This window comes from Anopheles marshallii, chromosome X (genome assembly GCF_943734725.1).
Source record: "Anopheles marshallii chromosome X, idAnoMarsDA_429_01, whole genome shotgun sequence".
NCBI classification, from domain to species: Eukaryota; Metazoa; Arthropoda; class Insecta; order Diptera; family Culicidae; genus Anopheles; species Anopheles marshallii.
This window is the reverse complement of record NC_071325.1, coordinates 18,632,842-18,658,721: the sequence shown is the minus strand read 5'-3', so window position 1 is coordinate 18,658,721 and position 25,880 is coordinate 18,632,842. Positions and strand designations below refer to the sequence as shown.

Genomic DNA, 25,880 nt, shown 5'->3' with positions numbered 1-25,880 from the left:
TTTTCCTATTTTCTATTTTCTTTTTTATGAATACGTTGTGCTATTTCACGGCTTTCGTCAGTGGTCCATGTAAAAGTATGATGAATCATCGAAATGACGTTCGAGAATCTGTCTAACACAACATTAACATGGGCTTCCTTTTTTAACAATGTACTAAATGACGAGGCCGCAAATCTTCCCATAAAGTCACCAATAACAATCAGCCAAAGGTAATTTTATTTTTAGGGCGAAGCCCCCTAAAACATGAATTAGACAAAATTTGAAAAAGCAGACACAAAAGCATTCTAAAAAAAAAGCGGTAAAAAAGCAATAATTTCGCACGAAGAAGCATCATGCAGATGTGAAACCATTTGCAGTATTGAATAACAGCAATTGAATGAAAATATTTTCAAAAATAAAAACTGTGTATCATTGATAGCTCCGCGGGCTCAGCTATGTAGTAGAATGTAGGCACTATAAAAACCGCACACAATTGAGCAATTTAATGAAAGGTTCTTTGAAAGAGCAGGGCTGGCCGATTTGATTGGGTAGATACTGGCGAAAATATATCGAGTAGCCTAGCAGTAGTAAATAACTGTGCAACCGAAAAGGTTTATACACCTAACCCAAAAAAAAAAAAACAAATCGACCGAATTATGGTCCTCAATGGTCCGGCAAATGAGCACCACTCTGTTTGGCATGCTGAAGAACATGATGAAGTAGTTAATTCGTTTGTTATGGAATTTATCTTTAGGAAACAATCATCGGCAAAACCGTATGGTATCTTTGGTCTTGCTGTAATTTGTCAGTCACTGCCGAGATCTCTGGCGTTTTCTGCCTTGTGAAGCATACTTTTATTTTTGCAGCTTTATCTCCGATCTTTATGTTTCACTCTCTATTTATGCACACAATTGTGACGATGCGGAAGTGTACTTTTGTGCTGCAGAAGGGGAAAAAAGTTCCTACAAGCACAAAGCGAAGCACACAAAGATTACAATCCTTCCTAAAGCATAACCGAAAATAAAGTTGTGGTTTTATCTGATGGTAGAGTGTAGTAGTGAAAAACTACTTAAAGGGAATAAGGCGAAGGACTGAAAGAAAAATACGAAATGCTGAATCTAATAGAATTAATTGTGAGTGGAAAGTATAGCTAAGATACATGAAAACCAAACAAACATAGGCTTGATAACTTCAAGTCCGAGACATTGGGTCCGTTCCTCTGCCAGTTCTAGAAGAAATGACCGGTCATAAGTTTTATGTCTGCACCAGTTAATTCGATTTATAAATAAATTTTTTCTCACTCACTCTTGCAACCACATTAATATTGTTTGTCATTTCAGGTTCCGTTCGCTAGCCAGATTAACAGTTCCACGATACGAAACCGACGTTGTTTGCAAGGGGTTTTTAGCCATGCTTCCTTTAATACTTTTTTCATAATATGATTTTGCTGTAATGTTCTTTGATTGGATTTGTCCTTCATTGCTTCCTTTCGAACTCCGTCCACATCAGGGTTCGATCTGAGCAATGAAATCAAACGCATTGATTGCGTTGAAACATCCTTAAGCGCAGTCATGCTAACCACGGCAATTCCTGGAGCCGCAAACGAAAAATTCTAGTCAGTTGCCAAGTCCAACATCCGTCAATCGCTACGCTGATCCGGTTTGCAGCAAATTGATGGGTAACCAACACAAGAGGCAAACCGGTAAAGCGTGTCCATCAGTTTACCGTCATCAAGGTTGTAAATGAAATCCACATCCAATGGTACATTCATTTCTTTCCATTAAAATGCCCATTAGATATCAATCGACCTTCGAACATGATGCTGCCGTCCAAATTCTGGCATCACCACGCGAAATAAAATAAAGGTAGATTTATTGTCCATTCAGAAAATACTTTTGACAAAGCTATTTCCACACGTGCTATACTTAATTATAGCACCGACGAGAGAATGTGGATTGTTCTTCAGTTCTTAGTTCTAGTTTTGATCTAGTGTAGTAGTTGTGATAGTTCACTAGAATAGGAATTGATAGTAGAGTTTATTGTAACTAACACTTTCTTTTAAAAATGCAGTGTTACATTTCCTCAAAATAAATCTTCAAATGTTTATATGCAGCGAGTTGTGTGTTAAAAAAAAAATAATAAAGTGTGGATGAGTTACATTTCCTTAATGATTGCAATTGTATCAGGTGCGCAAATAAATAACGGCCATTTTTTCATAAGTTTATTTTTACTCGTGGCATTTTCATTTGTAGAAATTGGGTCAATCAAAGTATTGGCCATTATTATTTATTACTTTCTTCCACCTTTCGGGTAAATCGCGGTTTCCTTTTTGGAAAAATGAAACGTTTTTCGACGCAATCCAGGTATCCAACCAATTCTGAATCTGTTCATAGGAGGAGAACTGCTGGTTAGCATGTGGCCCAGCATTGTCATGCAGCAGAATAACTTTGTCGTGGCGTGATGAGTATTGTGGCCGTTTTTCACGCAGTGCGGCTAAAACTCATCAATCGTTTCCGGTAGCGTTTACCAGTGATTGTTTCTCCCGGTTTCAGAAGTTCGTAGTAGATGACGCCGAGCTGGTCCCACCAAATACTCAGCATAACTTTCGAGCTATGGATGCCGAGCTGATGATGTTGGGGTATGACCGGGGGATCCCCATGGTTTTTTGCGCTTAGGATTGCTGAACAATATCCACTTCTCGTCTCCCGTCACGATTCTGCGCAGGAACTCTTTTCTGTTGTGCCGCTGGACCAGCAATTCACACATGAAGAGTCTGCGTTCAATGTCCCGCGGCTTCAACTCGTGTGGTATCCATTTGCCCTCTTCCTGTATCATGCCTAACGCGTTCAGCCGTGATGATATGGCCTGACGAGTTACACCAAGAACGGTTGCAAGCTCTTCTTGCGTTTGGTAGTGATTTTCCTCCAGTAAAGCCGTCAATTCTTCGTCGGCGAACGTTTGGGGCCTTCCTTCGCGTTGAGCCACGGCTCGGCTTCTTCCACGATGAAATTACCGCTTAGAAAGCGTCGAAACCAATCCCGACACCTTGTTTCGCTTAGAGCAGCATCGCCGTAAACACTCGAAAGTTCTCGATGCGCTTCAGCTGCCGTTTTCTTCGCTCGAAACAAAAACACCAACACCTCCCGTATATGGCGCTTATCCGGCTCAAAATCAGACATTTTCAAGAACTAGGAACTTTTACTTGCACGAAATAATCACTAATCTGTTTACACAGTTTGATTATGTCATTCTCGAACTTGATTTATGAGGTTTGTAAACGTCAAAATCGCGCCACAGTCCACAGTGGCCCCATCGATTTCAAAACGGCCGTTATTTATTTGCGGACGTAATAAATAATTTAAAAAAATATATATTTATGTTTAACAGCTGTATGCAAAAAGCGTTAACGTTCGAATTTCAACGCAAATAAATCCAGCATATGATTGTTTAAAATTTAAATATAAACCAAAACGCAACGAAAACTGAAACCGATAGAACATATTTGAAATTTTCATATTAACCACACAAGATTCTGCGTTGTGGTGAATAATCTCCTTAGTTGACAGTGCTTGAGTCTGACAAGGAAACGTACAGCTGCCGTTATTGCATCTGCTATGACACCTTTTTTATTTTTAAATGGTGCACACGAGTAGCAGCTGGGTAGCAATGCGATAGTTCAGTAAACAGCTCGAAATGGGATGCTTCTCATAAAATTTTAACGAATGAAGGTGCATGTTGCTGTACTGTATGGTGCGAAGGATGCTTGATGTTTTGCTCAGTGAAATGAAAACACTTTGCGTTTTGCGGTTGCTGTAGTTGTGCTCAGTTATTCATCGGTTAGGATGGAGGAAGACGAAACATTGGCTACGTTACAAGTTACATTGGCAAGTGGACAAGAAATAGGCATACGGGGAGGAAGTAGTGACACAGAGCATTATGCGAGCAGATCTGTAGCACTTGCGATGAAATGTAGAAAACATTCATACTAGTGAAATTAATGTTTACGTACCTTCTAGGTTTTAAAACTAATACATTGCTACCGGCAATTGGCTGCATCCAGTCCGCTTGCTTTAAGCAGCTCCTCATTATTCTAATTACACCATCATCAGACATACATATAACAACAACCCTTATAGCCATATGGACTAGAGTTCGTTAGATCGTGCGGCAATAATAATTCTTTTCATGTTGGTTAACCATTGTGTGCTAAGTAACTGGGTGCAAACTGATGCTGTTTTAGTATAGAGATAACTTTTTTTCACAACCAATACGTTATGGTGAAGAAGATACCAAAAGCCATTAGCTTTTTTCCAGTGGGTGAATGCTGCAGGACTGTTTTTTTTTTTTTCATTTCTAAAGTGAATTTTGGAAACACATTTGTTAAACGACATTCCTGGAGTGACTACCTCTACATCTTGTTTCACTACTAATAATTTCCGTCATTGGTTGAATTGTACTCAGTGTGGGGTAGTTGTTTTCCAGAAATTCAGCTCACTAATTCCGGGGCAAACAGTTTGCTTAGGCTACGGTAAAATTCTTGTTTTGAAAGGAAGTTTTCATTTTGCAGATGACTTTAATTTAACCATTTATCGTCGCTTACGACTCCACCGGTGGTGACGTTAAGTGATACACAAAAATTTATGCAACTGGTGGTAGACTATATAAAGCGAGGGCCCATACGGCCACGCAACCGATTTGACGGAAACTAAATGTACGTCTGTTCGCATGAGTTTTGCCGCACTTGCTGTATCCCGTGCAGCGAGCAGGTTGAGTAGCATCGTCTCGAGGCAAATCTCTGAAAAAAAAAGTGACGGTCGATATCGTTTGGCTAAACATCCATGTGTATTATCAGTTCAATAGTATTCGGAACAAGTTAGATTAGGAAGAGGTAGATTCAGGTAAAGGGCAAACTTTTCATTAGGGAAGATTCAGGCAGGATGCAATGGTGATCTGAAAGAGTAGGACAATCTCGCACACAGGTACCAACAAGTAAACATGTAGAATAGTGTGAAGTTGAGAACGACATAAATATAGCAAAACGACTCACACATAAGAATCTCTCTTGACACAACTTAAAACAGTATCAACAGTTATGGAACATCAAGAGTAAAAGGGGAAAAAATAATATTTTAGCCTCTACCCAGTATGCAAAACATAAATCGTTAATTGATTTTAATTATCATTTTATATAATTTTACAACTACATGAATACATAGATTAAATAATTTTAATTTATCCTAAAGTAAGTTTTTTGTTGTTCTTTATGTTCATGAAGCTTTATTTAATTAGAAACTTATTTCTATTTGATCTGCTATTTAACCAAATGTTGTAAAAATTGACTTGATATCGTTATTAGTCGTGAAGTAATTAAATCAGTCATCATTAGGATTAAATAACTAATCATTAAGCATTAATCAAATATGCGCGTTTTTACGCGTAATACCAGCTGATCAAAGTTCCCTGAATGGTACATTCGAACCAGGCCAAAAAGTGTTTGATGACCGTTTCAAATTACTGCAACAAATAGATTAGAATTTTTTGCTTAATTTCAGCAAATGCCTGAATGAGCCATCGCGGCAAGCAATCATGAACAAGGTTATTGATGCCTACAAGAAGTACAAAGAGATTTTAGTGTTGGTTTGTAGAATACAGCTTACTAAAAGCTCATGAATGTTTTTTTGAAATTGATAAACAAAATTGAAAAGAGGTTTTAAAAATATGATATGTAGGATTCTTCTTGGTATAAACACTTCTTTTTCCAGATATTTCACCATACTTTTGTTCATGATGAATAATTAGATACGAAATAAGAAATAAATCACAAAGCTTTCAAATGTTTAAAATCAAAGCTTGGGGGATTCGCCGCAGGGTTTTCCTACGACAAGATCGGTGTAAAATCCCATTCGAACTAGTGCTTTGCACACAGGGTTAGCTATTTAGCTGAGGGTAAATAAAGCCAGAAATGACAGGCCCTACTCTCATGAGGATATTGTTTCGCTAAGGAAGAAGGAGAAGATTGTTTCAAGTATTGGAAAAGTATTGTGATTCTCGTTAAAATTCTTTTTATTTTTGTAAATTAGTAGATTATTTGGGCGCTTTATTACTGTCAAAAGCAATCTCAAACGTTTCCATAGTCACAAAGCTTTGTTTCATGTTAATAGCAGCATTAATAGCATTAGCATTATAGCATTAATAGCAACAGTTATAAGCAACAATAAAAACTCTACTCGCGACTAAGCTTAAATTAATAAACGCTCAATTTGAATAAGAATACAAGACAAAGTCAATAATGTATTAAACATATTTTTATTTATGCTATGTATCAAAGGTTTCAATAACCTTAAAGTAGCCTCTTAAATTGCGACCTGTAAGCTAAACCACGCATTTCTACTGAAGATAAAAAAAATATAACTAGCATTCTGACGTCTTCTCTCTTCTCTTTTTTCCAACAAGCTAATCCGCTCCATTATTCGTCGGATGATAAATGTAAACTTTAACTGGATTTGAACGATAGAAAGGGATACGTGCAGGTCAAGTATAAATGCATTCACATTCGTGAATATTCGAAATGAGGTGACAGCATGAAGTGGTGCGATAGTGGTCGCGGAAAAATAATCTCACCCATTAAATCTTTCAAAACCCCGCTCATCAGGCGAAAGAAGCTTAGTAATGTGGTACCTAACCGACGGAAGCATCATGAGATCGTGAAATTGCTTCCTTTGCCACTATGAAGCTTCATTCACATCCTGTCATGGCAATGCTAATGCTCTTGAGCTTAAGGTAATGTACATAGGGAATATTAACTCCACAACAAACTGAACCCTTTCAGCATTTGCATCAATGAAGCTCGTCCCCAGTTTTATGCTTCTCTCATCGTCTCTTGGTTCGTTTACTTCCGCTATGGTGCAGTCAAATACTTTATGCCCTTGAGGCACAAACAGAATCCAACAAAAAAGAGGAGATGAACTAAGATGTAGAAGGAGAATGAAAATTTAGAGACGAAACGAGTGCGGTCTGCGGTCAGAAGAAAGTATATTTGTAGATAAGATGAATGTACACTAAAGGATCTGTTCATATACATATACAGGATTTGAGAGGATGCATCGACCCACCGCTGAGCCGATGTGGTTGTTTCTAACCATTTCTGCTTTTACTTGCCTCTGTTAATAATATTTAGTCCTGGTATTTCTTCTTGCTACTATTTCAAAAAACAAAACGCCGTGGGGGTTTGAGCATTGTCTCATTTTTATTTACTAAAGAACTGCACGTATGGTTTTGCTGTGTGCATAGACCACAAGGCGGAAAATTGTATAAACTTTTTTTGTACGAATACATGAAACAATTTTGTTGTTGATGAACAATGATCAAATAGTGGATTATTGAACATAAAGTTAAACGAGCTGTATTAATACAGTTTTAATCACAACGCCTTCGTCAATTGAAAAAATAACTAGCTGTATCGGTTATACGACTACGCAAGAGTATTATGCAATGTACTCAGACTTTTAGGAGCATCCAACGGACTTTTTGACCTCAAGATTTTTATTCTTTTTTCATCATGTCGAAATTCATCCTACCGCTAGACGCTGGAATAAAAGCAAGGCATCTAGGGAAATCTTTTTGGGGTACTTGTTAGCGGCGTCGGTCCCACACCACAGGATCGGTGGAAATCCCACATGGATCATTCCCTCGTAGTAAGGATTGACAGTCCAGATATGTGATAAAATAAGTCTAAGCAACCTGGCCCGTTCGTACGATTAAAACGTTTTGAGTAATTTCATTTTTTACTAGCTGGGCATCTATTTAATGTTGGCTCAACTATACAACATTCTAGGTTCGATCCCAGAACATTGAATATTCCAATATTGCATGGCTTATATTCGAATCCCTAAATTCGCTCGGAATCATTAAATGATAAGCCAAGTTAAACCTAGGAAAAAAGGATTAGATTGGTTTCATATTGAAAACAGTTGACCGAAGCTCGACTAATGTCAAAACAACTGAAAAAAGATTATTTTAGTAATCAGACTTAAATAATGTTTCAAATAAAATTGAATTTGAAGTTAAATTTCTAAACTTTAACCTGTTTTATTCAAATTGTATTTGTGCGAAAATGATCCCTTGTGTCGTTCTTTGTGTCAAAATACTATGTCATTTACAAATATGTACATAATGATGCAACCCGGTACCTAGGTTATGTAACAGATACAGACTAAAAGCTTAAGCTTTCTAACTTATTGTATGATTTGCCCCAATGGAATCAATGGAATTTGCTCTGTAATGAGGTAGGATCCGAAGCCTCTCGAAGGTTGCATAGGTATTCGAAGGTTGCATAGGTATACGTATACTCAACTGGTATTCCGTCACTATTTGGTTGGCCTAGTGATGCGTTGCAGAATCACTCGTCCCCGCCCAATGGGGGTGCAGTAAACACGCAAGTTCGACTCAACACAGAATCCCCGAAGGACAACAATGTCCAACAGGCTTTCGCAACCACCATAGGTGAGAAAATGCATACACAACTACGAGCGAAAGGTGCATCGCTGGGGAAAATCAGAAACAACAATCGGTTCGACGAAGCGTGCAGACAAGCGACCGAACGTAAAAACAGCGCATACTAATCAGTGCAGTAGCAGTATAGAACTCGGGCAAGCGCAGAGGAATACACATGGCTCAGACGAGAGGATAAAAAATTCAACGCACCAAGAAACAAATCTGGGATGAACAACTAGTGCGAGAACTTCAAGAAATCATAGTGCGATATAAGGATTGAGATCTGGTCAGTTACCAGAGGGTCTCTCGCGATGGGCTCAGGGTTTTGTTATGACTCACTAAATGACCAGTTCAACGAGAAGCTAGAGGCTTCACTAGCTGATGATAGCAGCATTGTTGAAACCCGCAAAGTCATCGTCAAGGTCGTCGGATCAGGAATAACAAGACTCCAGGCAATGACGAAATAGTGGGAGGTGCCGGCGAAAAACTGCCGATGAAAAATAGAGGTGTAGCACTAGAAATGAAATTAATCGAATCATTATTGAGGTATGGGAGTGAATCGATGCCATGTGATTGGAATCTTGGTATCATGTACCACATGTACAAGATGGGATAAGCTAGAGTGAGAAGCAAAATAGATAGCTAAATAGTTAGTGTTATGATGCAACCTGATTAATCAGAGCCACGCACTGACAGCCACTCAGCCATGGCTCGCGATTGTCCTGTGTGCGATGTGTGCGTGAGTGTCCTGGGGCGCTGACCGCAGGATAGGGTCAGCGCGCAAGCGAGCAGTTGATTCGGTTAGAAGATGTGTAATTGTTTTTAGCAATTGTGCAGGACACTGATTTGTTTATAGAATTCCTGATGAATTCTCTAGGGGCCAAAAATAACAGCCTTGATTTTAACACACTGGAGAGCGCTGCCAGGTGTCTATTGTTTGCTACCCGTTTCCAGGACTCGCAATAGATCTGACAGCTGAGTGGTTAAAGGATGAACTCCGATATCTTGCTGTTGACTGACTGGTTTATTGAACACTATGGATAGTCATCATCCATGGTGTTGCTGCATTAGCGATGGTTAGATTTTACATGGTGGAATCTCCTGTGTTACTTAGATTCCAAAACCTCCATTTCCTTTTTCTCCTAACGCGTAGTACTTATTTTCATGCCTAGATGGCGCTAGCTGTCTCGGTTTTTTTGCCTACCCTCTAGGCGTTCTATCTATCCTAAACAGCAATTAAGTAACGTTTATGTCTTAAAATATTTGCAAGCGTTCATTATTGTGCTACTCGGACACCCCAAAGCAAAGACATCATAAAGCAAAGACATAACAGTTAGGTAGAGCAAAATATTCTCCCTTGTACTGTACAACAATATATAAAAATGTAGTTCTGTGTTTGTCCCCCTCCTACTATTCCGTCTATTCTTATGTTCAACCTTCCCCACGCCATGGAAACAAGTCTTGGTTATCCCAATGCTCAAAAAGGGCGACCCCTCTTTGGAGTCGAATTAATTTCAATTTTATGTGATCCCTCTAAGGTTGTTGAGAACGAGACGAAATTTATGTTACGAAACTCATTTTGATTTGAAAACGATGCGTTTAACTTGTAATCTGTGAAGGGATCGTTATCGTTTACCTAAATAAACATATGAACATCAAAAGGCGCGATTCATGAGAACGGAAATAAGCGTACGGGCATAAGGTAATGGGAAAACTAGCGCAAAGGCAAGAGCAACGCAATAAACCGAACCACACGAATGCAATAGCTACAATCGGTCAAGCCATAACGGTCAAAGCCTAGCCATAGCTAGGTAACGAACGTTTTCAGGATCGGCCATAAAAAGAGGCTCGTTCAGTCAAAACAAATTGTTAAGCTGCCAGGATATGTATGCCTAACACATGTTTAAGTAAAACATTGAATCCTTGATCGTTTATCAACGAAAGAGCACTTGACTTCAGGCTAATTATTTGTTTGGGATCATCAAGAGAATATCGTAGGGAAGAAAGGTCGCGATCGACTTCACCAACACGTTTAAAAATTACAATACTACATTCACCAATACATTGTTATTAAACTAGTATATAAGAAACGAAATTTTAGAATAAATCATCCTTTTCACACCAGGCACAGAACGATCGACTTCATCTTTGATTTGGTAGAGATCTTGACAGGATTCGAGAACGGATATTTGCCCGATGCAAGTTGCACTTGGTCTTCTCCGAAATAATCCGTTGAAAGAAACCTCCGCCTGTCTAAAGTGTTTAGTCTTGGTTGAAAATTGGTTGTAACCAACAAGGGTTCGAGAACGGATGTTTGCCCGAGACGCACTCTGTTTTGGTTTTCTCTGAAGTAACCCTCGAAAGTTACAATCTTTTGAGTCTCGAGAAAGGGATCCGTTTTCGCGATAAACATACGCGACCGAAGTACCTTCGCACTATAGGTCGCAACTAACAAAGGTGTTTGAATCCCTGGTTCATTAATGTCTCCTTAACAACTCCCGCAGCAATATGGTACCGTAGCAACATGGTTTCTATAATAAGCATTTTAATATCCCTAATCTCATGTGCTACACGACTTGTAATTCATCCCAATTAGATACGACTCCTAAAGAAAATTCTATATACACAGACTTAAGGGCTAATTATCTATTACAAACAAGATATAAAAAGCTTTATAAGATAAACAAAAAAAAAAAACAGATTGCAGAGATTATACAAACATGTTTTGGCTTCGGTGACTTGAGACAAACATTTAAGAACTTTATGTTTAAAAGCTTACTGTTTACGTCCGTGTATTACGTGTTTGCGCTACTGTTTTCGACCTAGCGAACTCTCGCTAGGGAAACTGAGCTACTCGGTTCTCGCAACAGACAAAAACTCGTAGTAAGGAAACTTTTGACAGCACAAATGTCGAATCGATTGTTGATGTCAACACGTGATATTTTTTCGTATTGAAGCGATGTGTAATCGCTTATCGTGCTTGCAAATATTTGTTTTGTAAAAAAAATGTTACTATTTTTAATTTATGTTTTTTTAACAATTTTAACAATTTATGTGGCACATGTGAACACTGTATGTGTGGAAAGTAATCATGCGTTGGGTCGACAAACAACTCGTTTTGACGTGGAATAAGACTAAGCTAAATGGCTGCTTCTGCTATTGGATGACAAAGAAATCCGCTGCTGTTGCTGTTGCACGTAGAACGGATGCACTTGACAGTGCATCGGGTTATTATACTATTGCCGTTCATATGTGCCAACCAGTGGCGGATCTAACGGTAGGCGGAGTAGGCGGCGGTCTAGGGCCCCGCCGTGTGGGGGGCCCAAAGAAACTATGTATTAGGAACTAAAACTGTATGAATTGTGGGCCCGTACAGTGTCGCTCTAAATAAAGTGGCTATTATATTAAATGCTATTAAGGCTACTCGTTAAGTGACTTTACGTTTTTTTTATTTGGCCAAATGAAGGTCATCACCTTCGAAGTAATCCTCTTCCGATGCAATGCACCTCTTCCACCTCTTTTCCCACTCCCCGAAGCAGGTGGAAAACGCGGATGCTATACGAAACGATGTCCTTTAATTCCGTCGTCGCTGCGGCTTCTATCTCCTTGATAGTGTCAAAACGGTGTCCCCGAAGCGGCCGCTTTAGCTTGTTCAACAGCCAGAAGCCGACTGGTGCAAAAAAAAAACTGCTGTTGTGAAAATCTTCCTCAAAATGATGGCCGTATGGGAGGGCGCATTACCGTGGTTCAAAACCCAGCTGTTGTTTTCAATCCGGCCGCTTTCGTCGGATGGAGGTCCGCAACCGCCGCATTACGCTTAGATAGTACTTTTTGGTCATCGTTTTCCCTTCAAAAGAAATTCCTTGTGAACCACCCCACGGTAATCAAAGAATACCGTCAGCATCACCTTGATTTTCGGCCGGCTTTGGCGCGACTTCTAGGGTCTCGGCTCGTTCGGGAAACGGTTCTCGCTGGACTGGTCCGTTGTTTCCGGATCGTATGCGTAAATCCACGTTTCGTCGCCAGTTATAATCGATTTCAGCTCTCCAGCGTAGTCTGCAAGCATCGTTTTGCAGACTTCGACGGTTCAGGCATTTCGGCACCAGGCGAGACTTTACCCGCTTCAACCCCAAAACATCTTTCAGGATGGTGTTGACCGAGGCTTTGAAAATCCCAACACTTTCTGTTGCTATTTAGAAAAACCAAAACGTCCAACACCATTTCTGTGTTTCTGGCATCACTGCCAGTTCTTTTTTTTTTACTTCTCTTTTGTATAAGCAATGACAACGTCAAGTTTGTCGCGCCAAAACTCTGATCGAATGAAGATCTGTTAAAACTTCATTGCTACAATTCCCGGGTGTCGATTATCGTTTTATCCAAGAGAAAATTACAACACTTTCCGAATGGTCTCGTATCGTCAACGAACGATTGTTGACCACCAAATCCTTGGTCTCCCCTCCCATCTTCGACCTTCTCTCGGCCATTCTTGAAATCACTGTACCATTCGTACACATTTTGACATCCCCGAAGGCTTTTTGTAACATCCGCATTGCTTCCACAGCGTTTATTTCATTGCGCAAACAAAATTTGATACATGCGCGCTGCTCCACAAACGTGGACATGGTCAATATGGACAAAAACACTTGGCGCAGTTCCGAAAACAAATTGTCACTCGTAGTCGGGTTGATGTTGTGATTTGAAATGTGGCAGATCTGTCAAAAACATACATATCCACTAGGGGCCACTAACGCATTATCTTACGGGTTAATATCTTACAATTTGCACAGATGTTGCGCTCAAGTTGATTTTTTTCATAATTACTAACGCCATAATTAGTATTTGATGTAACTGATTATTACAGTAAATAATATTTTAACAGTTAAAAAATATTACACAATTTTTTTATTAGACAATTTCTTAAAATGGTAACAACAGCGATAGCGTCGTGGGTCGCACTGGAAGCTCTCGTAGTTTGGGGATCCCTGCACTAGATGACCGGTACCATAGGTTAACCCTGGATGGTTAATTATCTTGCTGCAGCTAGAATCGAGGAAAGCCAGAAATGACCATCCAATGTCCTTTTAGGGCGTTGTGCCATTAAATAGAAGTCTACGAACTGTTGAACTGACTGATTATCGGATTTTTTTCTGGGTATTTTAGGGTTATTATTTCCAAGGATGAAATAAACTCATATATATAGGCAAAATCGTGTACTACAAATAATGCAAAATCAGCTTATTGGCGAACTACAATAATCAAATTCAACCGAAACACCTACAACATTGCTCAAACGCAAAGAAAATGCATTTAAAGAACTCACTCTTGATTGACAATCAATTGCTCTTTAACAACTTACGAGTAATAGATGCCGAGAAGTCGCAGGAGGTCTACTAGAAAAATGCTATACACTGATGGAAATACCTTGTATTCCTGTAGCACCTGATGTAACTAATCAACTGGCAGTATTGAAGTTTATCTACCCCGGTTCACTTTGTAGAACCTTGTGGCAGAGATGTAAGTCGACAAGGACAGCTTGGACGTAGGTCACACGGCCGCCATCTTCAAGACACTGCAACAGTTGTGGATTGAGGTGCCCAACGACGGCACGGCGAGGACGACGACAAAGACGACAACGATGCCGAAAAACTCGCAAAACATTGGAGATGCTGTTTGGCGATGCAGCATCCAAATAATGTTAATGTCTATTTTCTTCCTGTTATTATTTCTTTTAGATGAAGCACTACAGACATGAGGGTAGCGAAATAGCAGCAGAAGCAACGAAAGGGTACATCGGAACTGTGACGACAGCAGCAGAGGATCGACGACAAGGGTGCACAGCACACACGCCCCTGCAAGGAGTACTACGCATCTCAGCGCATCGGCAGGGTTATATAAGGTCGAGGAATGGTTTAGCAAAACCGCGTCAGGACGCTAATTCCTTTCCCCGGAACTAGCGGAACTGGTCAATCCTGCACTGTTCCCGGACGGTGGTTTACAAACGCTGAAGGCAACCGTAAACCATCTGGCACCTTCCACTTACGTCTTTTGAAGAATACCTCCCCGTTAAAAAAAGTGTAGCTTTGAGTAACAAAATCTATCTCATATGTTAGATCTGCTATGTAAGATTTAAGCTAATCACATTCAACACCTCATTGTCAAAATATAAGCTCTGTATATATCTTAGATCTATCATCAGATTTACAGCCCAGGATTTAGACTATGGTTAGACGTGTAATCAAAACTAAATACCCCTTGTTCCCATCGTATTCTAATCGAGTCAAAGCTAACCTAGTTACTTCACGAGAAGTTTAGTCTTACCGTGTCATTCATCATTGCCATTTACCATGGCTGATCGTGGTTACGTTGCTATTCGAAATGATGGCATCCTGCAACCCACATAAGGTTTCGTAAAACCACAGAGTCGTCAGTCACTTTTGTTTTGGCATTTACCAAGGTATGGGGTAGGATGAAAACTTTTTCCATTTCGAAAACTTCAATCACACTCCGAAACGTTTCTTCGTAGATTTTTTTCCCTGCTACCTTTTCGTTCAAAATATTACTCACTCTTTCACGTACCCATTCATCATCGCATCACAAACATAGACGAAAGTTGATTGTGTAAAATATGAGTTTCGCGTAAAAAACAAACAGAGTGGGTTCATTAGTTTTGGTAGTATTTGTTGAAAAATGATTCATCATCAGTGTGTGAAAATAAGTAAATAACTAATGGAAAATTGAAAGCATGCCTTAAACATGTTGGCATTGTTAGAAATAATGAAAAGATAGCACTTAATGGTAGAACAAGATGATTTCTTAAGCGATTCTCGAGATGTATCACTTTTTCTATATTTCTTCAATGCCTAGCTCGACTGTATAGCTTTATTGGGGTTCGGTGTGTGTGAAATTCATTTTTGTATATAGTGAGACAGCATACGAGAATTATAGCGCCATCTGTAAAGAGGTAGCGAAGTTCATACTAGCGTTGATGGAACGTGTTTGTGTTTTTTTTTGCAGCTGTAAATGAAGTAAAATTAAATCTGGCAACATGGTAAGTATGGTAAACCACGATTTGTCAGACGTTGCAGCTGCGCACTGCCCTTACTATATTACTGCTCCATGAACTAGCTGTTTTGAAGAGAATGTCATTGTTCATGTGGTCGGTAAAGGGTTTGCTACTCGGAGGGGTAACACATTTTTGAAACTAATTAGAAACAACGCTGAAGAACATACGAGATTAGCGTACATCGTAGATTAGACACTGCAAGCTTTCATTGGTTTATCTGAGCTTCTATCTACAGTAATAAAATAAATATCACGAAAATTATCAATGATTGCTGTTTGGACCAAAGATTATTAGATTTTCAATATGGTTTAACAATGGTGATGGTATTGTAACATGGTTCTTCTTATTTTGCTCAATAATTTTTATTTGGCAACACCTACTTGCAACTACTACTGGCAACTCTTTATTTGCTTCTAACAGATTGCTGCATGTCTATTGAATTATCCCCAGCTAAATTGTCGGTTATGTGTGTAGGAGTCATGGTCTGTTTGACATGATACTGAATATCAGTATAAGTGTTTTTGCATAACCAAATATACTAATATATGCATTAAAAAATTGAATTGTTTGCATTCAATGACCTACATTGTCTAAAATCACTGTATTGTTCGTTGGTTCGCCCGTTGTTAGAATATTGTTCAATTGTGACTTGTCCGTATACTATTATATCTATAAAAAGACTTAAGACAATACAAAAAAGGTTCACACGAAACGCCATTAGAAAGTTAGGTTGGGCAGACGGATCCTTGCTACCACCCTACAAACAACGTTGCCTTCTTCTGGGCATAGAAACTTTAGAAGTCAGGCGCAATAGAGCTCAGGTTATCTTTATTGCAGGATTACTACTAGGAACCATAGATGATCCGTCGCTAGTAAATAGCATTTCGTTTGCTGTCCCACGATCGGTATCTAGACACCGACAAATGTTGCACGAACCTCGCGCTAACACAATGTACGGTACTAACGCCCCAGTTAAAGCCATGATTAGGCGATTCAATCGATGTCTATGTCCCAATTTAAAAGTTCTTTGCATTTACTTCAAGTCCATCCTTGTTAAACCGTTCTCGGTGATCGAATTACTCAATAAACACTAAACATTAAACATTAAAAAAATGGACAAGCTTCACCGATTTTGCATGCGAGTTCCTTACTCCCTAGAGGAGAACCCAGCACTGTTTCGTTTGGGTAACTATGCTATATGCACAGCGAAAATTTGACAGCGTTATTGCTTAACTTATAATGACTACTACAACCAAAACAGTAAAGCAATTGTTATCAAGAATTTGTTCAAACTGCATGTGTCACAACGATCCGATCCGATCCGAATCCGAAGAAGCTTTACAAACTAATATCTCTTCGTATTCGCCCAATTTTGTCGATCTGGATTATTTTATGTCTTTTCCTATTTTAAGAAAGATCAGAGTGCCAAGTAGTAGCCTTATCCTGGCCGCCACAGCATAGAACGATGCGATTGAAAACATCACCGTACAGTGCAGCAGAAACGATAGAGATGTTGGTAAAGCAAAATGATCTGACCAGCCAAACAGTGAAGCAGTTTCTGTACAAAATAGACTTTGATCTGTGAAAGTGTTTGTCAAGATCAGTCACACCTGACCAGCAGACAATCTCACAGAAGAAGGCGGCCGCCTACTCCGTCCACCGTTACATCCGCCACTGCAACTAAGGATTGTTGTGGATCTTTATGTTTCCATTACCGGAAACGGTATACCGTTTGATGTTTTTGCATTAAAATTTGAATTTCCTAATGAATTGAAAAAATACATCGCTTCATTAACCACCATGGTTTTGTCGTTATGTTTATAGCTGATGTCTGCAGACTGAAGTGCCACATTAAGGTCATGTAAAGCTACGTCCCAACTTTTTGGTACCTGTAGGTCATGTTCATTGAATTGATCCTAGTCATATCATAAATGTTTTCGAAAAAACCTTTGAAATTTATGATACTAATTTCCCATGAAAACTCTCAGTTTAGTGGAATTATATCCTAACTCAGAGCTCAAAAAACTAAAATACTATTATTTACCATCAAGTTTATTCAGTGCAAAATCTTCCAATAAGCAATAAGAAAAATCTTCCAATTCCCATGAAAACTCTCAGTTCAGTGGAATTACATCCTAACTCAGAGCTCAAAAAACTAAAATATTATTATTTACCATCAAGTTTACTCAGTGCAAAATCTTCCAATAAGCTGTTCATTGATCAACTTATCGTTAGTTTTCTATTTTGTTGTTTCTTTTTGTTATTTTCTACGTTTGCGTTTGACTCTGTAAAAGTGATGTTTTAACGACTTGAAGAGTACAGCATTTTTATGTAATTTAGGGGTTGTTAAAAATTTGTAATGGTAAGCAATACGGCCTGACCGGTCTTGTTGAAACAAAAAACTGGTGGTTCTTTCATTAATTTTGTCTGTGTCTCAATATTATGCTGTCCAAGGATGGAATTGATGAACGTTAATACTTAAATGTGCACTGCTTGCGATTGAAAATTGTGCTAAAGTATTGACTGTGAAGCTAAAATCATTCACCTACAAACAAACATGACCCGAAATAAGGCTAAAGAACATTAATAATTTCTAAGTCAATTTCATCGTTAGCAATAATGTTAAAAAAAAGAATTACTTTTTTTTTCAACGGATTCTACTCTTATTTAAACGTAATTGATAAACATATATTTCAGGAGTGTGTAACTCATCTTTGTAGGTTTAAACGCGACTATGTTTTAAAGCGTAAGACAATTTTCTCTTTACCAACCCGGGCTGTTGTTCCTGTATTTTTTTCGCTTGGTTGTTTTTACAATTCGTAAAAGTTACTGAAACTTTTACCCATTTATTTTCACCAACAAAATATTAAATGTATATTTTAAATGCTTGTTGTACTGTAAAACTGTACACATTTTTATAGTATAATTTCCACGTAGTTAAATAATACGGTCAAGCCATTCTTATTGTAAAAAGCGAAGAAGTTAAGTTCATTAACTTATGCAAACCGAAAAAGAAGCACAGCTAGATTCATTTCCGGATCGTTTTTTTCACATCAGAAGCTCAGGCGTATTTCGTTAATGGATGATGGAAGCGGATGCCTTTAAATTGCTTTTGATTTATTTTTTTCATTTTTCATCGGACATTCATTGAAAATCATTTCTATTCAATCGCTTCCAGCAACAGGCGTAATATTAGTACGAAATTAATTATACTTCAATTGTTCCGCGAACGAATCTTCAAAACAGCGCAGTAGGGATAACTTTTTGAAATGTTTTTTCACCAAACACCCATGGGTCAAGTCATTTTTTTTAATAAAACATGAGAGATATTTCAATCACTGTTTTCTATCATCCAGTAATCGAACGAAAATCTTTGTGAATTTGCTGTATGTGTTTATGGTTCTGTTTATGCCTAAAAACGATTATGCCAAAAAATAATCATTTGAAAGATAAATACAACAGCTTCTAAATTAAACGTACGCATATATCGATTATTATTACATAACACGTCGATTATTTTGTTGTTACTAAACGTTTTGTTTTACTCTGCCCGTTAGCAGATAAATGATTTTTTTTCTCGTTTCTGTTTATTAGCAGCTTAATAATTTAACCTTTTTTTATTTTAGAGCTATTATGTCGGCGCTTTCTTTGTAAACCTTAAAATGTCTGGAAGATATATTTATTATCTTTGTTACACATAGGTACGAAGTAAAGAAATGCACCAAGGTACTGTTTTCGAACGAATTACAGTCATTTAAGGCATCTTTTGCACATATTATTATTATTATTACTTTTTTCATTAGAAGTCCAGTTCGTATCGACTTATTTTACCAGGTACTCGGGATCCGGCATAGTCACTCCGACCGGATAGACAGCCCAATCTAGGGGGGAAGGGTCCGGATGAGATTTACTTCGATCCTGCCGAGTGAAGTCTGGTTTCGCATCTAATACACCACCGTATCGTACTAACACATATTATTGTGAAATAAGTACAAATTAAATTGATCACACCTCAGCCCAACCCAGTTTAATAGAGCAAACCTTTGTCCTTTTGTCGTTATATTTCACATTACAGACGTTCTGGTTAAAATTTCGGACATAATCTATGCTTCGTCAATATGGTAAAAAAAATCAAATATTATCTATACCAAAAGTACAATTATTTAGTTTTTAATTTCCCACCGTTTTAGTTTTCCGTTCCCACTTCGAGGCCCCTCAAATCAGTGCAGGGAGGGGGGGGGGGGGGGGGGGGGTTCTACTTTCTTCCTTTCCTTTTCTCCGGGGTGCCTCTGGTAATACACTTCGGGGCCCTCTAGCATTAGCATAGCGGGTTAAAGCGACACTTTTCGGGTCCATTTTCACAATTCATACAGTTTTCCCTATTGCACAGTTTTTTGGGGCCCCCACATGGTGGGTCCCTAGGCCGCCGCCTACTTCGCCTACCGTTACATCCGCCTCTGCAATCATGTGAAATTAATAAGCGGTGCGAATATAACTTGAGCATGAAAAAATTCTGCTATAACGTGAAGAATGTCCGGAATTTTAAGCTGACCGTACTTCGAATCAGAATGTTATAGAAATTTTAATGTTTTATAGTTTTTGTCGGTTTAAGAAGCTAGAAGTTAAGAAGCTGGCGTTGGACGCCAGTTAGCCGATCATCAAAACACTTCTAACAAATTTGATATGAAATTTAAATTTTACCTTTTCGGGAACATCCACCCGCTTTTTTGTGAAAAGAAACAATTTTTTGATACTGTACTTAATTTAAAAAAAAGTCCGAAGTTTTATCAATAAATATAGAAATTTTAGCAATATCCTCGGACCTTCACTTCGTAGTATAAGTTGGTTGGAAACATTCCGTACAAACTATTTAGCGCCATTATCAGTGGCCAAACAGCATCTTATTTGGTTGAAAATCTCCTCTATAGAATTCTGGGTGTGTGAAAATATTCTCCGATAAATTAAAAGTATATATCGGGGCGGCCCGGCCCGGATCGGACCAACATCTCATTCGGACCAATCCCCCGTAGCAAGGATTGCCTATCCGACTGCTAGGTAAAATAAGTCAACTTGAAGTTCTTACGAAGAAAACATAAAAGTATATATACACGTGGAGGATAAAAATTTATGTTGTTTATTGTGATTTATAGAACTTACATAGACTGAGCATGTTTTTGGAAGATTGTAAAATATTCAGTACATTTTTCATTGTTTACAACGCGAAGCCATAATGTACGTGAAGTATCTATGTAGTTTAACTATGAATGTTGTATTATTGGAAAAATAGAAATTATTTTTTTACTACAAATATTGGCGCCAAATTTTTAGTTTTGTTTGCCGTATACTGAAACAATTTTCAATTGATTTGTAATGTAGACTGGCTTGGGCAGATATGTGACGAAACTTTGACGTTAGCATTGATTAGATAAGCATATGAAAACAAAGTTATTCAAAACATCTTAGGACAAATAAAATAAAAATTAGAGTAAATATCGTTATTGTCTACGCAGAAAACTGATTTAACTATGAACTGACATTGACGTTTCATTCAGGATTGCGAATCTCCGCATAATTATAATAAAAGAAAATAAAAGAAAAGAAATAAAAGTATCATACATACGGCGATAATATGAAAAAAAAAATCAATTATGGGAACAAATAAGTATTCCACACTACTAGTATAATAGAATTCTCAGTATTGATTATTGTTATTCGACGCATACACACGCATATACATCATTTTCGGGATCGTACGAGGGTTAGTGGAATGAAAAGTAGACATGTAAGATGATTGAATGATTGAAAAGAGAAGTTGTAAAAAGAAGGTCGATAGAATACATTCAAATTGACAAAATACTTCCTAAGCAACATATGTATACTAATCGATAAATGGACGTTAACATACACACAAGTAGATGCTTTATGTACTGTATGTGTGAGCGGTGAAAAATGTTCGTTATTTTTTACCTGTGATGCTTTAGAGCGCATCGTAGGCTGGTACTTGCGTCTTATCTTCCTTGGGCAGCACACGCATAGGATCCGCACGAAAGCTCTGAAAAGAAAAGCCAGATGGAAAAATACTCCATATTTTTATCAATCGTAGCCCACAGTTGTTGTTATATGACAGAAGCTACTGTGGATGGTGAAAGTTAGAATCGAAATAGACGAGATTCGATTCATCTGTGAAATGTTATTTATGTTGTGCGCCGGGTACAAAGTGTTAGCTATTGCTTGCTATTGTTCCATTAGCGTGTTAGTAAAGTTTTGAATACATTTTTCATTGCCCTTGATCCTTTATGAATGCAAAACATCAAGGATTGCTTCCCTTAAGTAGATTGTATAGGATATATTTTGAGCAAACACGAGTTTATAAACAATAATAGATTTTGTTAGCATGATTCTGAAATACACATCGCAATGTTGTAGTTTCAAATGCATCGAATATTTCATTAGGTTTAAGATTCATACAATCCTTGTTATTGTAACCAGCCAGTAACCAGCGTAAATAAACAAAATAGTTAAATAAAAATGAGCATTTTTTATGTACCGAACGGTTGTATTTGATTTTAAAGAATGATCGCAATTCGTTATTAAAAAGTGTTTTGTTAACAATGCTATTGCTCTACCTACAACAGTTTCAGATGATACGATTTCTTGTATCGTTTGGTCTGCACTAACTCCAGGAATCATAATGCTCAAAACTACTCCTATTGCTCGCGAATAGATGTAAATTAAGATAATTTACAACTTTGGATTTTTTTACTGTCTTCTATACCAATTTAATGAGTAATTTAAACTGCCGGCCTCTGTAAGGTTTCAGTCTCTATTTATAGAATCTCATTTTTTCGGTACTGAGTGTTGGGAGGTTTTTTTTACACTTTTTAGTCCGGATCAGATAGATACCCGGAAGTTTTTAAGCCATCGTTAGATGACTGATGCTATCCCGAATAAAATGCATTGCTCCAGGTGGTGGGCATCCAAGACATAAATCAGCGTCGAGTCATTCATGCGTGTAATGCGTATTCCATGGTTCATGGGATATTGTCACAAACTGATGCAATAATTTTCTTTCTATTTTGCCTCTAAAGCTAAAAGGACCATTTTGAATTACCGGTTCGTAAATGTGTCTGGTTCGATGGTACGTAGTTGGAAACCAAATTTTCAACATAAATCTAATTTGAATAAGCAGTGATGTTAACGAGGTTTAATTTTAGCTTGCAATGAATCATAGCAAAGGCGGCACTGAGATCAAATTTAATAACTTTAACTAGTTTAAGTAATCAAATCAAAATATCAAATTATCGCAGCTATCAAATGCGATTACTAACTGAATAAAAATGAAACCATACATGAGTTTAAGTGGCCGATTACACCGGAAAAATTCGGAAAGACTTCAAGCTGCGTCCAAATTTAGAGCTCTTCGCACATCGGTATTCAATACCTATGGTATGATACTTAATAAGCTGCTGCTTTATTTAGTGATTTTCTCAATTTTTTCAACAAATGCAATAAAGTGTGGGTAGATATGGCTAAATGTACTTTAAACATTGCGACAATATGTGAGTGGCAGATTTTGATACGTTACATTTATGTTGGCTTTTGGCGTTAAATTTTTACTAATCATGTGGGCTGAGGTCTTTTTAATTCTTTCTTTTGTTCACGCAAGGGGTTCGCAAATTAGTTTCTGTGTTTTCTGTTATTGATTTACAGTTCTTGTGAACGTGTCCACGCTCTAGTTATATCATTTTGAATGTTTTTTTTTTTATTATCTTTTGTATGTTTTACATCTCGTTAGTATAAGTTCTCTTTATTTTCTAAATTAATCTTAAATTGAACTTTTTTTGTGATGATTTCTTTTTACTTTCCAATCTTCACTAATATTATATTAGAAAACCAACGATTCAACGATTGAACAACAACAACGATAAACAATGGTTTAATTTCAACAATGTGAAATCTTCTTCTTCTTCATCGGCACAACAACCTCAAGAGGTCCAGGCCTGCCATTTTTTTCCTTTTTTTTACATTATTTACCCGTCGCAGGATAATCAGTCCTGCGTACGGGGGTTTGATCCAGATGGGATTTTGTTCCAGTCCGTTCGTGTGAAGACCGGCGTCGCTACCATCATGCGACCGGGCCCAAAAATGTGTAATCAGAGTGAAATATTATTTTATGAAAAATTATTATTATTCATTCATGTTTAAATTCAAATCAAATCAAATCAGTATTTAGATAATATTATTAATATGACACTTGCCATCTATTTCTATTTATTCTATTGCAATGATACAATTATTATTATTCATTCATGTTTAAATTCAAATCAAATCAAATCAGTATTTAGATAATATTATTAATATGACACTTGCCATCTATTTCTATTTATTCTATTGCAACGATACAATATCCAGCGTAAGAAAATAATAATATAAATAAGTGCAATGGTACTTACCTTCGGAAATCCCGACTCCAACAAGCGTAAATGACTGGGTTCATGCTGGAATTTATCCACCCTAACCAGGTCACCACAGCTGACACAATTTCTTCGTGCGCAATACAATGCATACATAAGCCGGATAGCAAATTGACGACGAAAAATGGCAACCAGCAAACAATAAATACTCCCATAACGATGCCTAGTGTTTTGGCTGCCTTTTTTTCTTTGGCAAATTTGGCCAGTTTGCGTGATAGAGAAAAGTTTTTCCCCATATGCGTTCGATGCCGTCCTCCCAATCCGTTATTCTGTAATGCTGATAATGGCTCATCGTCTGGATCTTCTGGTGTAGAGTTTGCGGTATGTTGCTGATGCTGGCTGTTGAGGGGAGATTGTGGCTGAGTAGATAAAGGTTGGTGTGCAGGAGGCTGTAATTGATCCTGCTGTTGCTGTTGTTGCAGATGATCGGAGGTAGTCAGTCGGGGATGATTAAGGCGTTCACGCGTGGTGCCGCCACGATGTATTCGTAAGGTAAGCTGCAGCTCCCCCGATGCCATTAGCACTTGTTTAGTGCCGAGCTTGAGTGAGCGCGTTTGAATTGCGGCCGCTCGGTATATTCGACAATAAGTGAATACCATCACCAGCAACGGCAGGTAAAATGAGATGGTGGATGAAAATACAAGGTACCCGAGGTGTTCTGTGAACGTACATTTGAACGGTGGCATATCAGCTTCACGAACTGCCCTCCACCATAGAATAGCAGGGAAGCTGATAGCACTTGAGCAGATCCAAACTGCTGCTATTAGGGCAACTGCTTTTCGACGCGTCATTTTCATCGGGTAGGAAAATGGATCTGTTATTGCCCAGTATCGGTCGAGTGAAATGACGCATAAGTTAAGAATGGAGGCAGTGCTGAACAAAACATCAAGCGACCGCCAAATATCACACCAATCTGTTCCAAAGAACCATGTATTTTCTAATACCTCGTACAGCGCAGAAAAAGGCATCACTACTAATCCGACTAAACAGTCGGCTACGGCAAGACTGGTTACAAAATAGTTGGTTGCTGTATGGAGATACCGTTCGCGAATTACGGCTAGTATCACAAGTGAGTTGCCAAATACGGTAGCAAACGAGAACAGAAACAAGAATGCCAGCAGACCGGCTTTGTCATTCGGTAGTGACTCCAGGTAGTTTGTGAAGTCTGGAGCAATTGAGCAACAGTTTACATCGAACGTCACCGAACCAACTCCATCAGATTCATTGTAGTAGGTTTGATTCGTTAGTGCTATCAATTGCGAAAACTCCCAGAGCACCTCGCTTGCATTATTCATTATTTAGAACTGCTCTATCCAGTCTGGTAGGTGATACTGATCTGTTATGATCTTTCTTCGCAATCATGAAATGAAGATGTTAGAATGAAAAAAGACATGAAAGTAGAAAAAGGAGGATTACAAGATATTTGAAGGGCTGTACAAAATTCTTAGTATTTACTAACCAAAAGAGTGGTCGTTTCCCCTATCTCTTTTTACTACACTTCAAACATTAGAGAAAGTCTCACGGAGTTCTGCTGCCAATATTTGAATCAACTGATTGATTCAGCCATGTAGATGTATCGTAATACACCAGGCATAAATAAATCACATTATGGTTCGTGTTTATCATGATTAGGCGTTTAATTTTTTTCATTTATAATTACACACATTCGTACAAACACTCTCACACACGCACGTATATTTGATTGAAATTACGGAAAATTCCAAAACTCATTTAGAAGTGGTCGCTAATATTTAAAGACAAATAAAACAAAAGTAGCACCATTGAACAAGATGAACAGATACGCTGGGTGTTTGAGATAATAATCGGTCTACATCGTTTCCTTTCGATGGCTGGGATGCGATTCATGACAA

The 25,880-nt window shown here is 38.1% G+C and overlaps 1 protein-coding gene across 1 annotated transcript in view; it reads right to left on the bottom strand.

Moving 5' to 3' along the window:
• Positions 1-25,304, bottom strand: part of LOC128713658 (dopamine receptor 2) — a 28,565-nt gene extending 3,261 nt beyond the window's left edge. The window contains exons 1-2 of the mRNA XM_053808524.1: positions 23,989-25,304; positions 21,503-21,587 (exon numbers count right to left, since the gene is read on the bottom strand). Coding sequence (XP_053664499.1) covers positions 21,503-21,587; positions 23,989-25,304 — 1,401 coding nt within the window. The remainder of the gene's footprint in view (positions 1-21,502; positions 21,588-23,988) is intronic.
• Positions 25,305-25,880: the final 576 nt, after the last annotated feature.